The following is an 18,046-nucleotide window of genomic DNA, read 5'->3' as shown; positions in this document are numbered from 1 at the left end:
AAGGTTGTTGTTGCACTGGTTGATGTCGTTTGTGCACTGGTTGAGGACGTTGTTGCACTGGTTGATGTCGTTGGTGCACTGGTTGATGTCGTTGTTGCACTGGTTGAGGGTGTTGTTGCACTGGTTGATGTCGTTGGGGCACTGGTTGAGGACGTTGTTGCACTGGTTGATGTCGTTGGTGCACTGGTTGACGGTGATGTTGCACTGGTTGAGGATGTTGCACTAGTTGATGTCGTTGGTGCACTAGTCAATGGTCTTGTTGCAGTTGTTGTTGTTGTCATTTGTGGAGTGGTTGACGGTGTTGTTACACTTGTTGATGTCATTGGTGCACTGGTTATTGAAGATGTCAACGTTGGTGGTATTGTTGAACTGGTTGTCTTTGTTGTTACTTGTGTTCCTTCAGAAGTCCCAAATGCCGTGGTTGATTCTGTATAAGTACATATAGAACATAGCAAAATGATATGAGTTTTCATGCACATTACTAAATCATTTGTTGAAACATATTAGCTTTTTATGACTAATGTTTTTGCCTTCCCTGTGTTTTTTCTTGTTTTGATATATTCATAAACGTGTTCAATTTTCTGAATGATTCTTAATTATTATTGAAGTACATCATGGTACTTTATGATACCTGACAGTTTACTGATCTGTATATGGATTAATTCTGAATTCCTTTGCAATATCTGTTACAAATGTAGCTGTGTACATTTTTTCTGGTTGCTATAAATTCCCCATCTGGATCTCTCCTTGTGTATTACCTCTTAAGTATAGTAATATGTCTTCTCTTTCTGTCTTCCTTTCTCTTTCTTTTTACGATATTATGAAAGAGTCTATTAATTTGTCCATCTCTCTTACAATTACTAAATATGGAGCTTACTGTCAGAATGGTTTCTACAGGCCTGTGAAGGATATATTTATAGATGTGCTAGTCAAGTGATGTTGTCGATGATGTTGACCATAATGATGATGATGACGACGATGATATTGATAGTTCTTCCATTAGTTTCACTCATTCTCAATGATAATGACAGTAAGGATGATGATGATGATGATAATGAAATGGCTAATTGTTTTTCCAATATTGTCGTGGATCCCAGCACATCCTAAGCACATGGTCTCAGCTAATGTCAAAGTGGCTGAACCAGCATATTGAACAGCCAGTTTGAACTAAACTAATTGAAGGAAATTAATACATTCTATTTTCTCCATGGTGTCTAACTTTGTTGCTTTCTTTATTTGTGTGACTGTATAATTGTATCAAATTTTCTTTCGGGCCTTAAGCCTTCTCCCGCCAATTTCACTGTCTGAATTATTTCTTAATGATGATAATAATAATATTGTCTCTATTTCTTTCTGTCTATTTCTCTCTGTTCTATAATGGACATGTTACTATCAATCTGTTTATCTCTCCTACAGGTACTATATAGGGGTTCTCTATCAACAGGCAAATAACTTTCAATTCTTGTCGGCAATTTTCATACAAGACCATCTAGTGGTGTGATTTCAGTTCAATCTCATTACCCCACCCCATGCACCTCTTACCCCTACGTTTGTGAAGGAAGTTTGAGTGCATGCACACATATAACATATTCTCAGCAGAAACAGGAACAGGCAGATGCTTATGAATACAAAGTCCTTCCCAAGTGAAGAATGTATAACACAACATAGGTTTGTGATTAGCAACTTCAAACTTAGAGCTAGAAGGATCTAGAGGCACAAATATGGAAAAGAAGGTTATGAAAGCTCGAAGTTCCTTCAGACAGGCAGAGATTTACAGGTGTTCTTAATGAAGCTTTGATGAGAAAGAAGAGACAGAGACATAAGATAAAGAGGACAACCGGAAGTTCTTGTAAAACAATCTACTGAGTACAACAGACCAAACCGGTGGTTGGAGCAAAGCTTCTACCTGACCAAGAGTGATATGGTGGTGAAACAGTGCAGTTGACAGGGCCATAAAAGAGAAGAGATGGGTGTGAAAAGTGGAAAAGTTGGGTTGCAAAGAACCATATAAGATTGCTAAAAGGGAAGATAGCGTCAAATTTATCTTGCTAGGGCAGAAGCAGAAAGAGGTTGGTCAGTGTCTTCCAATATGAAGATCAGAGATTTGAGGTGTTCTGGATTGTTAAGCAGTGTGTCAGAGAGAATCGAGATGTTGTGAGAGAGAATTGTGTATGGATGAGTAATGGTTTGCATGTGCTTACAGATTCTGTAAGGAAAGAGGCATGGAAGAGCTACTATGAAAGACTAGTAAATGTAGTGAAAGAATGGGAAATCCAAGAGAAGGACCAGCTATCCTAGATTGCAGTATGATAGATAAGGCAATTAAAGATATGAAGACAGAGAAAGCCCCTGATCTATCAGGAGTCACAGCTGAGTTGCTTAAAATACCTGATAGAGTAGGATACAGTCTGATAACCCATATAATTAATTAGGTTATTCAGGAAGGCATAATCTACAGTGACTGGTATAGCACCATCATAGGCAGGGACTACAAGGGTAAGGGAAATGCCTTAGAAGTAATTATAGAAGCATCAAATTACTGGACCAAGTGATAAATGATATATAGTTATTGCCTAATTAATTAGAAACAAAATTAGACTTTGTGCTGGGAAGAAGTACTACTGATGCTATTTCCATATCTAGGCAACTGCAAGAGGAGTATTTAGCTAATAACAATTCATTATATTTAGCATTTGTTGATCTGGAGAAAGTCTTTTAACAGGGTACTTCATTCTGTGTTAGGGTGGTCACCGAGGGAGCTAAGAGTATACAAATGGCTTGTGAAAGTAGTACATCCCATATACAGGGAAGTTGTTAGTAATGTAAGCATTAACCATGAATATAGTGATGAATTTTGTGTATAGGTAGCTGGTCACCATGGTTCAGTCCTCATCCCCCTTCTATTCATCATCGTTCTCCAGGCCATAAGAGGAATTTAAGACTGGAAGCCCATCTGAACTACTATGTGCTGATGGTCTTGCCCTCGTAGCAGAATCTGTAACAGAACTAGAAAAGAAATTCCAGGTGTGGAAACAAAACTTGGGATTAATGGGTCTTTAAGTTAACTTGGCAAAAACCAAGGTCCTAGTTAGCATGAAATCAAACAGGACCTTACCCTATTGAAGGCCCTGCTCAATATGCTCAATATGTAGGAAAGGTATTGTCAGGAATTCGATTTGATGTACTCAGCACAAGGTATGATCACACTAGAGGTGCAGTGAAATAATAGGAAGGTTAACAGAGAAAATAGTGTTTGTATGTGGATGATGTACAGGAGCAATAAAGCCTACAGGAAATTGATTTCCTCAAATGCCTTGGAGGCTCTCTAGAAGTACTAGATGGTTTCTGCTACCTAGGTGACCTAATTAGCAGTGAAGTAGAATTTACTGAAAGTGTAATTGCTAAAATAAGATGGAGAAATTTCAGACAGGTTTTTATCTCTGTTGCCAATCAGACAACAGAGATAAAAACCTTGTTCACTCTCTTTCTGAGTGAAAGGAAGATTGTATGATGCATGTATATGAACATTGCTATATGGTATTAAGACATGAGCCCTTAATGCAGAGGACATGTGAAGACAGACAGGAATGAAGATGGTATGCTTTGTTGGATGAGCAATGTCAATGTACACGTGCAATCAAGTACTAGTATATTGAGAGAAAAGTAAAGTATAAAAGGAATGATATGCAGTGTACAAGAGAGAAGACTGTGCATATTTGGTCTTGTGATGCATATTGATGTAGACTTTTGTATAAAGAAGTGATCTCTTAAAGTGGCTGGAACTCATAGGAGAAGGAGACTTAGGAAGATATGGGACAAAGTATTGAAAGCCAATTTCACTGTGCCTTATAAAGATGGCGGCAAAAGACTAAGATATCTGGTGCTTTGCTTCACTCAAGAAGACTCATCATCCACAACCAAATTAATATCCTAAAACCATTTTGGTAATTCCAACCTTATCAACCTTCTCCCTCTCCCACTTTTCATTTAACACCCATCACATTCCTCTTTACCTGATGTCAGAATAGGCACATACTATATCCTTTGGGTTTCTCAGTCACCGGTTCCTCTTTGCCTCCCACTCCATTACCTTTCTTCCCCCATCTACTGTCTTCACCAATCACTTCCTTTCTATTCCTTCCCTCCCCTCCTTGTGCTGCTCTCTTATCACAACACCTCACTTCTTGCTATCACCCTCAATACTTTCACATATCTACCATAATCCCCACTGCCTCTGCTATATGTCAAGCATTTGCTAAAGTCACCTCATCCTGCCCACTCACCTAGCCCAAGCTTCTATATCACCATACTTATTTTCACCCCACCCCCAACGTCCTTTGAGATCATGTTCCAATACATCTTTGCCATCATCTCTCTCCCGGTCTCTCTCTTTATCTTACTCTGTAACTCACTCTCCTTTGTTTTCCAATTAGTGTATCTATTTATCAATACCAAAGCAAGATACCTGTATCTGTCCCTTCTATACCTGAAATCTCTCAAATGGCATAATACCAAATCTCCCTCGATTCTACTCTCCCTTCTCTCCACTCAGTTGAGGAGGTTTTATCTTGCAAGGTACTTTGTAATCTTGTTGGAGCACTGGTGTTGATGGCACATAAAATGCTCTGATGGATGGTGCCATGTTTAAAGCACTAATGATGGTGTATCAGAAAAAGCATTGTTAATGGTACTGTGTAAAAGGAGCTGGTGCTGGTGCCAGGTAAAAAGCACTGATGCTGATTCCACATAAAGAGTACACAGTACACTCTGTAAAGTGGTGGACATTAGGAAGGGCTCCAGCTGTAGAAACCATGCCAGAAACAGACAATGGAACCTGGTGTAGCTTCTGGTCTTGCCAGTCACTGTAAAACCATCCAACCCATGCTAGCCTGGAAAACGGATGTTAAATAACTTTTCTTTTATTTCTTTTACTTGTTTCAGTCATTTGGTTGTGGACATGCTGGAGCACCACCTTTAGTTGAACAAATCTATCCCAGGACTTATTCTTTGTAAGCCTAGTACTTATTCTATTGGTCTCTTTTGTTGAACCACTAAGTTACAGGGATGCAAACATGCCAACATCGGTTGTCTAGCAATGGTGGGGAGGGGACAAACACAGATACACAAATACATATATATAATGGGCTTCTTACAGTTTCCCCTCTACCAAATTCACTCACAAGGCTTTGATCGGCTTAAAGTTATATTAGAAGATGCTTGTCCAAAGTGACACACAGTAGGACTGAACCCAGAACCATTGTGTTTGTTTTGTATCCTTTAAACGTTTTTCTCTTTCTTTTTTTGATTGTTGATTCCTGCATATTGTTCTAACCATTTTCCCCTTGCCTCTTGTGACTCGGAAACTTTTTGAAAATTAAAACAGGGATTAAATGAAAAAATGAGTGAAAGTTACGTGAATATATTTACAAGTGTGATTGAAATAAATAGCAATTGTGGAATACTACACACACACACACACACACACACATACATATTATCATATAGCATCTCTCTCTCTCTCCACTTTCCCCTCTCTTTGTGCCAACTTTCTTTCACCTTCACCTATAGAACAGACATACAGTAACTAAGATCAGCGTCTCTCTCTCTCTCTCTCTCTCTCTCTCTCTCTCTCTCTTGCTATCCTTCTCTTATAGAAACTTGTTTTCTCTCTGTCTTTTTCTCATTCTGTGTTTCTCTCACTCACACATATTCTCTCTTACCCTCTGTAACAGTTCCTCTCTTTTAGTCTATGTCTGTTTTTTTCACTTTGTCTCTCTCCTTCTAACTCACTCTGACACTATTTACATTTGTCCCTCTATCGAAAAACATGACAAATGAGATGGAGGAGGAGAAGAGCCACTTCCTAATTTTGTTTCTCTATTTCTTTCTCACCCCTCTCACTCCTTCATTGGCAATTTTGTGTTTCTATCACATATATTCTCTCTCACCCTCTGTAATAGTTCCTCTCTTTTAATTTATGTCTGTTTCTCTCTCTCCCTCTCTCTCTTACTCAATCACACACACACTATTTATTTACATTTCTTCCTCTATTGAAAAACATTGTGATGAATGAGGAGATAGAGCAGAAGTATATATATATATATATATATATATCATCATCATCATCATCATCATTTAGCGTCCGCTTTCCATGCTAGCATGGGTTAGACGGGTCAACTGGGGTCTCTGAAGCTGGAAGGCTTCGTCAGGCCCAGTCAGATCTGGCAGTGTTTCTACGGCTGGATGCCCTTCCTAACGCCAACAACTCCGCGAGTGTTGTGGGTGTTTTTTACGTGCCACCTGCACAGGTGCCAGACAGAGCTGGCAAACGGCCATGAACGGATGGTGCTTTTACGTGTCACCGGCAGGGGGCCAGGCGATGCTGGCAACGGACACGAACGGATGGTGCTTTTACGTGCCACCGACACGGGGCCAGACAGAGCTGGCAAACGGCCACGAACGGACGGTGCTTTTACGTGTCACCGGCACGGGGGCCAGCCGAGGCTGGCAATGGACACGAACTGATGGTGCTTTTACGTGCCACCGACACGGGGCCAGACAGAGCTGGCAAACGGCCACGAACGGACGGTGCTTTTACGTGTCACCGGCACGGGGCCAGGCGAGGCTGGCAATGAACACGAACGGATGGTGCTTTTACATATATATATATACATATATATGAGTCTTTGAAACATGTTTAAGTTTGTTATCTTGAGCATGAATGAGAATAGCATGATTTTCATGGGGATCACCTACCATAAAGATGGCTACTTCATTAGATGTGGGCCCATTAAAACAGTATAAAATGTCCTTTACTATATATAGATGTAACAAATGCAGAAAGACACACAGACACCCATAGAAATGATAATTTTGAAAACAGCAAAACAAAGTTTAAGGGAAACAAAATGTGGCTAGTATATGTGCAAAACATACTTTCTGTAGCATAGCTATGATATATATATATTTTTTTTTTTGGAAATATTTCCGAAAGAAATATTCCAGCACCAGAAAGTCACCAATGTAACGAAGTAGGAAAGTCAACATTTATTTGGACCATGTACTAAATGTTATAAAATTCAGGATTGAATGTCATGGTGAATAAAGTCAAGCTGCAAGAAAATTCAGACGGTATAATGCAATTTCATACAAAAATAATTTATTATTTTACAATTTTTAAATGAATGCTGAACAAAATGTGTACAAAGGAATAGGTTGCTGTTGTAAACATTAATTATTTTAAAGCACTTGCTGAAGGATGTACGGAGCAAGACATAAATTAATTTGATATAAGTATATATTTTAACTATGTAAGGTTATGGGTTGTAGAATACTAATGCTGTCTTTAGATGTGTGTGTGTGTGTGTGTGTGTGTGTGTATCAGTTGTCACAGAAATGTATGTATACTGACAGACACATACACCATCATGCATATAAACTTTTCAGTCATTGGCCTAAAATCAGTAACGAATACACAAACACATGCACACACTGACAGGCATACACAGTCAAATAGAAAATGTGACATCATCATTCTCGTGGTATAAAATGTTGATTATAATTTAAATTTTTGTAATGCAAATATGTAAATGAAAATTAAGTTTATTTGGTAGCTGAAGGCTTACTGACTCTTTTGATAGCCCTTATGTCAAAATTGGCAACTAAGTTTTTGAATGCATGAAGAACATACACACACACATGCATGCCCACATTCCTTCCAATAGTTATGAAGTACCTGATTCATGGATTTTTTACTCTCCCCTTTGCCTACATTACCTTTTAATTCATTCAGAGTATGTTGTTTCTGCTCCTTTGATTATATATATATATATACATATATATATATATATATGTATATATATATACAATTGGACATATAAGAGGTGCAGTGGAATCACAGGTAGATAAACAAAGGTGATATTGTATGTCCTATACCTTCTAAATTATTTAATTATTTAATTTTTTGTTAGAGTTTGAAATTGCACATTGTATTTTCCTCAAGATCATATCCGTGTTCAGTGTCATCTAGCTCCTCTAGACTTGGACACAATTACACAAAAATGTATTTTGAATGTAATATTTTATGATTTTAGCATGAGAAAAATTTCAAAAATGTTCTTAATATATTGCAGACTGTATGAGCATTGAACAGTTCTGTTAATATGCATTTCAGTCCTGTATTGTGTCATAAGTAATTCAGAAGCATAAGATGGGCATGATTTCATTTGAATTATACCACTATATATATATATATATATATATATATATATATGCCGGTGGCATGTAAAAAGCACCCACTACACTCATGGAGTGGTTGGCGTTAGGAAGGGCATCCAGCCGTAGAAATATTGCCAGATCAAACTGGGCCTGGTGCAGCCTTCTGGCTTCCCAGACCCCAGTTGAACCGTCCAACTCATGCTAGCATGGAAAGTGGATGCTAAACGATGATGATGATGATATATAAAACTGAGATATGCTTATACTTGTAAGACACACAGAGAGGAGTAGAGAGAGATGTCAAAATTTATACTGACCAGTGGGTGTTGTAGCTGTAGAGGATGCTGTTGCTTTAATGAAAAGAAGGAAAATTTGTTTATAAAATAAATTAATTCAATATCACGTTTAAACGATAGAGTTAAAAAATAATATTAAATTGTTTTGTGGAAGGATACTGTAAAAGAACTCTTTGTTTGGTTGAAAGAAATGAATTGTTTTTCTGAATGTTTTTAGATGCATAGTGGAGTAAAACGAACCTAATATGTGTGTGCAGAATTATCTTGTCCTAAAATAATTAGGTTTGAAAGCTTGAATAAAATTTCATATTGAAGCAGTAAATATAAAGAGATTACAATCTTAATAATGTATTGATTACCTATTATGTAAATCACTGTTTATGAGAAGACGAGTTAATTTCTATAAGAGAAATTTTACAAAACTATGTTAGATGGTGCTAAAACCAGGTGAGCCAGGTTTGAGAAACCACATGGATAACAGGTGAGATCCTTACGTGCTTAAATGCTCTAAGTTTGGATTGTGGAAATGCAAAAACCTTACTTGGGGAAATCTATAAGTCAGATATCATGATGTTCGACAAATAGTATGTCCTCTGGCGAATAGAATAGCTTAATAACATAAGCCAATGGTACCCTACTTGATTATACTTTATCTAGAAGGGTGAAATGGTGATCAGCTGCTATTGTTTTTATTAGCTGTTTACTTGTTGAAAAAGGAACAAGGCAGTGTTGGTATTGTGAGTGAATTACTTTCTCTGCGTAACTGAATCATGCATGCAAGTCGAAATGAATTTAATATAGGACGACATCGGTGGCTGACATGTAAAGAAATTTATTCCTGGAATGCTTGCGCGTGCCTAGTTTTATATGTCGGAAGCTGTGTGATTTTATCTTTCTTTTGCTGCTTGTAAGCTTGCTTTTCGACCCAAACTTTTCACTCTCCCACCGATTCTATTACATGAACTCTTTCCATGTGGTGTGGCATAGAAATTCCAAATTATCTCGAGCTTATATTCGTTCTGATGATGACAGAGATTTGTTTGGCTTTTGTAGTTCTTGTATTGTTTGGCTGCACCGTCACTGAAGTACGGGAGCTTATTTATGAATAGCAGCTATAATTGACGTGCTTTTATAACCCTTGTAAGAGAGGCGTGCGTTTTGGTGGTGATGTGTTTCAAACAATCAGATATTATAGTTTGAAGTCCATTGCAGGTTTCCAATGGTCTCAGTAATGAATGGGTGAATTGCTCCAAAAAAACACATGCACCTCTTCCTGAACTACCAAAAGATAATCTCCTGTAAAATCCCAAAATACTATAGTTTGATTTGATGTCAAATCATCTTTCAGATAACTAAGGAAACTTGAGGTGTTGCTATGAAATGGTGCTGTCATGGAGAATGAAATACTCTGCCAGCGGTTTGAATGAAGTCACTCACTGTGTTTGTTAGGCATAAGAGGGCAGTCCACTCCACATGTGCCCTGTCTTTCTATGTTACTAAATTGTCAAAGTGAAAATCATGATGGAAATGTGCCTAACAATTTCCGTTGTTCAATGTTAATCATTCGAGGACATGATTGGTACAGGAACAGCATGCAATCATAATCGTTCATGGAAGAGAACATTTTGCCAAGTAAGTTTTTGTAGTCATGACTACATGGGGAATTGTTGTGGTGATAAATTTTGCATTTTGGTGTTGCTTACGAACACATATTCAGGCATTAACAGGAACACACCATTTTACTTGCAAGTCAGAAAACTTTGAAAGGCCTGCCTGATCTGCTGAGTCCTTCTTACTGTATTCCGCAAAAAGTTTATGCACATTCACGAGCAACAGATGCTTTTGCTGGTGAACCTTTACTCCGTTCTTCTTTATAGTAAGAATTTTTTTTTTTAGCTGGGAAAACATGCTAATATTCTTCCAACACATACAATTGTATTATTTGTTTTGTGACATAGGAAGCAAGTGCTCTCTTGCTTTTATTTGGGTGAAGATCAGCTAAAATACCGTTTTCTTTTTCCAGTTGCTGCGATCTCTACACCATACGATCACTTATATTAAAATTTTCACTAGTTTTCCCCTGAGACCAATTTTGTGGCAGAAGGGTTAATAGCTTGATCTTCTCTTACTTTGCAGCAATTTCAGTTTTCATCTGTTTTGTGCTTTTCACTAGATTCACAACAATCATTTTCTCCTGGTATTATGAATCAAACTGAACCATTTCAAAGTCGAATGCACTGGTGAATGTGACCTCAGCTTTCCCTTTATCTCATTGACCTTTCACTTCCAGTAAGAAGCTGCATTTCTCATACAATTAGCTGATTTGGGTGGGGTGCACTCAAATGATCTGGCAGCTTAGTTCAAAATAGAATTCAGTGTCATTGAAACTGGTTGCAGTGTCATTCTGCTGTTTGGCATTGGCAGATCGGTGAGAAGGGTTCAAGCGTAGACCTGCATGTTTTCCACAGTGCTAAAACTACTCAATGGCTATGTGGTGGTATCAAACCAAGTGAGAGATTAAGTCTACTCATGAAGCAGGCTATGACGGGATTTGAATTAAGACGAGGGTTCTTCAATCTTTGTTCAGAATGTCAGGTTTAATGTCAGAATGTCAGGTGTACATCTTCTCCCATCATACAATTTCCAGTTTCAAACAATGTCTGTCTGTCCGTCCGTCCCTTTCTTTATGTCTTTCTTACTCTCTTATTTATACTTCACTTTAATCTGTTCTATACAAATGACTCAAAGCAGATTTTTTTTCATGCATCTTGAATGTCCTAATTCAAGCATTATGGCAAACACATAGCCAAAGAAACAGCTCACACATGCCCAAAGGGTGCGCATGAATCCACAGGGATTATATAAAATTTATTACAAATAATGTAGGGTTCCACTATGGGGCACCGTGTGTGTGCCAGTCCACTTGATCCAATAAATTTCCATATAATAACAGAATGCGTATGCTAAAAGAACACTATTAGGGGAAAACCGGATTAACTATATAAGAGACGAGAAAGAGAAGCTGCAATTTTAATCGGAATGATGTTTGGATATATACATTGCTGTAGAACAAGTCTCATGCCGTTGGTTAATTGCCACAAGGAGAAGATGTGCAACGAAAATTATTGGAAAAGTGCTTGTTTAACCTTGAAGCATTTTTAGAGGCATCTTAATATTATATGAAACCTTGTACAATGTCAATATTCCTATCATGGACAGACAGACGAGTCCTGAAATTGAAGATACTTCACAGAAGATTGTTGGTATTAGACTTGTAGGCGTTATGGGAAGTCGATTATTGATTTTCTTATTTGCACCCATGAAGGGGTTCATATGCAAAAAGCCGATGACTTGAAATTGAAAGCAGATAGAATAATTTCTTTGAGCAGATTCTGACAGGCTGGGTTCAGATTACTGAAATAGCTAATTTCAGTGAAAGGCAGTGATTAGTTTCTAAAGATATTCATCACCAAAATATGTAGTATATGTTGGCATTCACCCTCCATGGGGGACATTGCCCTGAAATTTTGAAGGCTCGTATCTGAAAGCTGTAGGGACTGGACCCTAAAATTATGCATGAGTTCTTTATGAATATAGAGGCATACCAATATAAATTTGAGAGAAATCTGTGCTAGCTATTTGCAAAATTGTTTTAAGTGTGTTTGAATTCATATGGAATGACTTGATAAGGATGACTATGATAATTGTAATGTTATATATATATATATATTCTGTATACATATAAAGAGGGAGAGTGAGAGAGAGAGAGAGCGCGAGTTAAGGAGTGAGAGAAAGAATAAGAAAGAGGCAGTGAGATAAAGTGAGAAAAGATGAGAGAGATTGGTAGAAATAAGAGGCGAATGCGATAGAAAGACATCTTGGTGTTCTAATTTTGACATTGTATATCCCATGCAAATGAGAAGTGGATAATTTGTACTTGCGTAGCGTGTGGAATGGAGTATGAGAAAGATTTAGAAGTGTGTGAATATATGGGTGCAAATGAGAAGTAAAATTTTGCGGAGAGAGTGGAAAGAGTGAGAAGCAAAACCATTGATAAATGAGAGGCGGGAAAGTAGTGAGAGGAGATATGTGTGTAAGGTAATGAGGGTGGTAGAAAGAGGAAGACAGAGGAAATGTGAGAGAGAGAATAAAAGGGAAGAAGAGAGAGGGAGAGGTTGAAAAGGAAGGACAGAGACAAGAGGGAAGAAGAAGGTGACAAATAAAAACGAATGAGCATTGAGCCACAATTTGCATAGAACTATTAAGAGATGATGGGATTGCTTTGAAGTGAAAAGCAGAGCATACAATAAAAAGGAATATACCTGTTGGTGGTGACACAGTAACTTTTGTGTTTGGTTTGTTAGATGGTTCTAGAAATGGCAGGAAAATAAGAAAAGAAAAATTATAAAGTAATGGTTTTGCAGCACCTATTATGCATTATTAATTTTGAAAAGATACCTTCTAAATTATTTAATTAACTCTCTTGATACCTTGAAGAAAATTTATAATGAGACTTGAATTAAGTGTTTGTGGACATAAGGCAAAAAATTGGAGAGAGCAGACATGTATGTATTATAGAGAGAGCACGAGAGGAGGAGGAGGAGTTGAGTGTGAGAGAAAGCAAGTAGAATGAGTGAGAGAGAGTGAAGAACGATAGTGTGTGAGAAATAGGGAGAAATGCTTGGAGTTGTTAGCAGTATCAACAGCTTTGAGAGATGTGGAAACATTCAGATCAAATTTGCTAAACGAGAAACACATTTCAGCTGTTTCGTTTTCAGATGTTCTTACATCACACTTGGTGTGCACTTTCTACAAGGGATGCGATGAATAAACATAGGTTTGTGTATATTGAAAAGGTCCATTATCCCATTGTTTTGAGGTGAAGTTGTTACTGAAGAACAAATTCATGTGGACTATGAATTTGTTTGTGCATTCTATATAGTTGAAGGGTGTTTCTGTTGATAATTTAATTCACACAATTTCTTCACACCTCTCTTGTCTCTATTGTAGCATTATTTTTTATGAGAGTGTGAAATTGCACATTGTATTTTCCTGAAGATCATATCCTTGTTCAGTGTCATCTAGCTCCTCTCGACTTGGACACAATTATACAAAAATGCATTTTGAATGTAATATTTTATGTTTTTAGCATGAGAAAAGTTTGAAAAATGTTCTTAATACATTACAGACTGTATGAGCATTGAACAGTTCTGTTAATATGCATTTTAGTTCTGTATTGTGTCATAAGTAATTCAGAAGCATAAGATGGGATTGATTTCATTTGAATTATATCACTATTGTTACCTTTAATAGTGCTGAAGGTGGCACAAATATAAAACTCTGGTAGCAGAGCTACATAACTTAGGCATAGTATAATAGCCTGTACAGCAGATGAATATATTGAAGATGTAGGTAGCCTTGCTTTGATACAGTCGCCTCGTTCTGAGCTACACAGGCGATGTGATCTCATTTGCTTCTAGGCCTTGGTCAAAGACACGTCTTCACTTCAGCTCCACACAATTTCCCATATATGTTATTTACATGTCTATTCACCTCAACACAAGATATATGGTTTGTAAAGAAAAATATTTCATCATACACACATTCTCAAAATGTCTGTTCTCATTATACATATGCATACATACCGTAATACAAATATTATATGTTACTTCTTTGAGAGCAAAAGCAAAAATCAAAACTTGGTATGTAAACACACGTTTTTGTATCATACCACATGCTTCCACCACCAAAGGTGAACACAGAAGAAAGAATATATTTATATACAAAAATGTTTTATGGTGATTCATCCTAACTGTTTTACCATTCAATAACATGCACTTGAACACCCAACAGCTGCTGCTATGAAATGGTGACCCTGACATAAAAAAAATATATACATATATATATATTTAGAAATATATATTTACATACATATATATATACATATATATACATACATATATATATACATATATACATATATATACATATATACATACATATATATACATATATATATATACATACATACATATATATACATATATATATATATACATCATCATCATCATCATCGTTTAACGTCCGCTTTCCATGCTAGCATGGGTTGGACGGTTCAACTGGGGTCTGGCAAGCCTGAAGGCTACACCAGGCCAGTCAGATCTGGCAGTGTTTCTACAGCTGGATGCCCTTCCTAACGCCAACCACTCCGAGAGTGTAGTGGGTGATTTTATGTGCCACCGACACAGGTGCCAGACGAGGCTGGCAGACGGCCACGCTCGGATGGTGTTTTTTATGTGCCACCGACACAGTTGCCAGACGAGGCTGGCAGACGGCCACGCTCGGATGGTGTTTTTTATGTGCCACTGACACAGGTGCCAGACGAGGCTGGCAGACGGCCACGCTCGGATATGGTGTTTTCGGTGTTTTTCTTATGTGCCACCGACACAGGTGCCAGACGAGGCTGGCGAATGGCTACGATCGGATGGTGTTTGTTACGTGCCCACGGCACGGAGGCCAGTTGATGCAGTACTGGCTACGGTCCCGTTCGGATGGTTTTCTTATGTGCCACCGGCACTGGTACCACAAGGATACAAATTCCATTGATGTTCATCTATTTTGATTTGGTTTGACTTGATTCGATTTGACTTTGATTTGATTTGCCTCAACAGGTCTTCACAAGTGTCACAAGCAGGAAGGTATGCACAGGTGGACTGACTATGTCCCAGGTAGGGGCCACGGGTTATGGCTTCACTAGTCTTGCCGGGTCTTCTCACGCACAGCATACTTCCATAGGTCTCGGTCTCTAGTCATTTCCATGGTGAGACCTAACGTTCGAAGGTGTGCTTCACCACCTCGTCCCAGGTTTTCCTGGGTCTACCTCTTCCACGGGTTCCCTCAACTGCTAGGGATTGGCACTTTCTCACACACCTATCTTCATCCATTCTCGCCACATGACCATACCAGCGCAATCGTCTCTCTTGCACGCAACAACTGATGCTTCTTAGGTACAACATTTCTCTCAGGGAACTAACGCTCTGTCGAGTAAGTACACTGACATTACACATCCATCGGAGCATACTGGCTTCATTCCTCATGAGCTTACGCATGTCCTCAACAGTCACAGCCCATGTTTCACTGCCATGTAGCATGGCAGTTCGAACACATGCATCATAGAGTCTGCCCTTTACTCTGAGCGAGAGGCCTTTAGTCACCAGCAGAGGTAAGAGCTCCCTAAACTTTGCCCAGACTATTCTTATTCTAGCAGTTACACTCTCAGCGCACCCATCCCCACTACTGACTTGGTCACCTAGATAATGGAAGCTATCAACTACTTCTAATTTTTTCCCCTGGAAAGTGACGGAAGTTGTTTTCTGCAGATTTTCGGAGGTCAATGCTCCCGAGCATCTGCCACATATAAAAACTATCTTCCCAGTTAGCCTACCTTTGACATTGCTGCACCTCTTATGTGTCCATAGCTTACACTGGGTACATCTTATAGAGTTTCTACCTACACCTTTTCTACAGATCGAGCAGGGCCATCTTCCTGAGGACATTTGTGGATTGCCTACCTTTCTACTTATTAGTACTTTGGTTTTAGCTAGGTTGACTCTAAGGCCCCTCGATTGTAAACCCTCCTTCCACACCTGGAACTTCTCCAGTTCTGATAGTGACTCAGCAATTAGAGCGAGGTCGTCAGCATAGAGGAGCTCCCAGGGGCAACCTGTCTTGAATTCCTCTGTTATTGCCTGGAGGACTATGATAAATAGGAGGGGGCTGAGTACTGAACCCTGGTGGACCCCAACCTCTACTTTGAATTCTTCTGTGTACATGTTGCCAACCCTAACCTTGCTTACAGCATCTCTGTACATGGCTTGCACAGCCCTCACCAGCCATTCATCTATCCCTAGTTTCCTCATTGACCACCAGATGAGGGATCGGGGGACCCTATCAAAGGCTTTCTCCATGTCAACGAAAGCCAGGTACAGGGGCTTATCTTTGGCTAGGTATTTCTCCTGCAGCTGCCTTACCAGGAATATAGCATCAGTGGTGCTTTTTCCTGGCACAAACCCAAACTGCATCTCATCTAAACTAACTCTCTCTCTAATTAGTTGGGCTATGACCCTCTCCGTAACCTTCATTACCTGATCCAACAGCTTGATACCTCTGTAATTATTTGTATCTAGGGCATCACCTTTACCTTTGTATCAGTTGACTAGTACGCTGCTACACCAGTCATTGGGTATGACTCCTTCGTGTATCACCTGGTTGACTATACGGGTGACTAGGTTATAGCCGACACTGCCAGATATTTTGAGCATCTCTGCAGTAATTCCTGATGGGCCTGGGGCTTTCGCTGTCTTCATGCTTCTAATTGCCTTAGCTACCACGGAACTATCAACTCGGATAGCTGGTCCCTCTGTTGGGTCAACATTCAGCAGACTCTCTTTATCCCATTCATTTTCTTTATTCAACAACCTTTCATAGTGGCATCTCCAAACCTCTCTCTTTGCATCCTCATTTAGCGCAAGTGAACCATCCTCCATGCGAACACACTTCTCTCCTACCACATCACGATTCTCTCTCACACACTGTCTTGCAACACGAAATACCTCAAGTCTTTCATCCTCACGGCGCAGAACATTGGCAAATTTTTCTTATCCGCTTCCCCTCTGGCTAAATAAACCTGTCTCCTAGCTTCCCTTCTGGCTGTCTGATACAATTCCTGCTACCACCGTTCTTCCAGTCCTTCCAAGCCTGTCTCTTATGTCTAATAGCCCTGTCAACCACAGTGTTCCACCACCATGTTACTCTGGGTTGAGATGGTACTTTACTCCATCCACAGATCTGGTCAGTGGCTGTCAGCAGATTGTCCCGTAGAAATCTCCAGTTGTCTTCCACATTAAGTGAAGCTATATCCCCTTCTATTTCGTCAAAGGCTTCGAGTAGTATGTCTCTAAATCTCTGTCCATTTGCAGGATCTTTAGCTTCCAGACCCTTCTCCTCCAAGCAGGTCTTCTTCTGGGCCCATTTAGCTCTGATCCTGAAGTTGCTAACTACTAATCTATGTTGAGGAGTGCATTCTTCGCCTGGAAAGGTTTTGGCATTTATAATCAGCCCTCTTTCCCTTTTTCTGGCAAGGATGTAGTCAATCTGGCTGGTGTGTCTGCCAGAACGTAGGTGACTAGGTGAGAGGGAGAGTTCCTGAAGTTGGTATTGCAGACCATAAGGTCATTTGCATCGCAGAACTCCAGCAGCCTGGGACCCTCCTCATTACGAGAGCCGAAACCGTAGCCTCCATGGACACCATGGAAGCCCCCGACATGCCGTCCGACATGTCCATTGAAATCACCTGCCACGAAGAGAAGGTCACTGTCATTTGTCAACGAGGTAGTTCGCAATAGGGTGTCATAGAATTGGTCTTTTTGTCCTTCCGGTAGCCCTGGTTGAGGGGCATATGCCGAAATGATGGTAACTGTCCTGTGGTGAAGGACTAATCTAATTTTAATTACTCTGTCACTTACTCTGACTAC

At 39.2% G+C, this 18,046-nt stretch overlaps 1 protein-coding gene across 1 annotated transcript in view; it reads right to left on the bottom strand.

The window, feature by feature from the left end:
• LOC115224399 (mucin-19-like) overlaps nt 1-18,046 on the bottom strand; it is a 212,505-nt gene that overhangs the window by 75,136 nt on the left and 119,323 nt on the right. The window contains exons 32-34 of the mRNA XM_036512075.1: nt 12,836-12,883; nt 8,535-8,567; nt 88-427 (exon numbers count right to left, since the gene is read on the bottom strand). Coding sequence (XP_036367968.1) covers nt 88-427; nt 8,535-8,567; nt 12,836-12,883 — 421 coding nt within the window. The remainder of the gene's footprint in view (nt 1-87; nt 428-8,534; nt 8,568-12,835; nt 12,884-18,046) is intronic.

This window comes from Octopus sinensis, linkage group LG2 (assembly GCF_006345805.1).
Source record: "Octopus sinensis linkage group LG2, ASM634580v1, whole genome shotgun sequence".
Taxonomy (NCBI): domain Eukaryota; kingdom Metazoa; phylum Mollusca; class Cephalopoda; order Octopoda; family Octopodidae; genus Octopus; species Octopus sinensis.
This window is presented reverse-complemented; position numbering and strand designations above follow the sequence as displayed.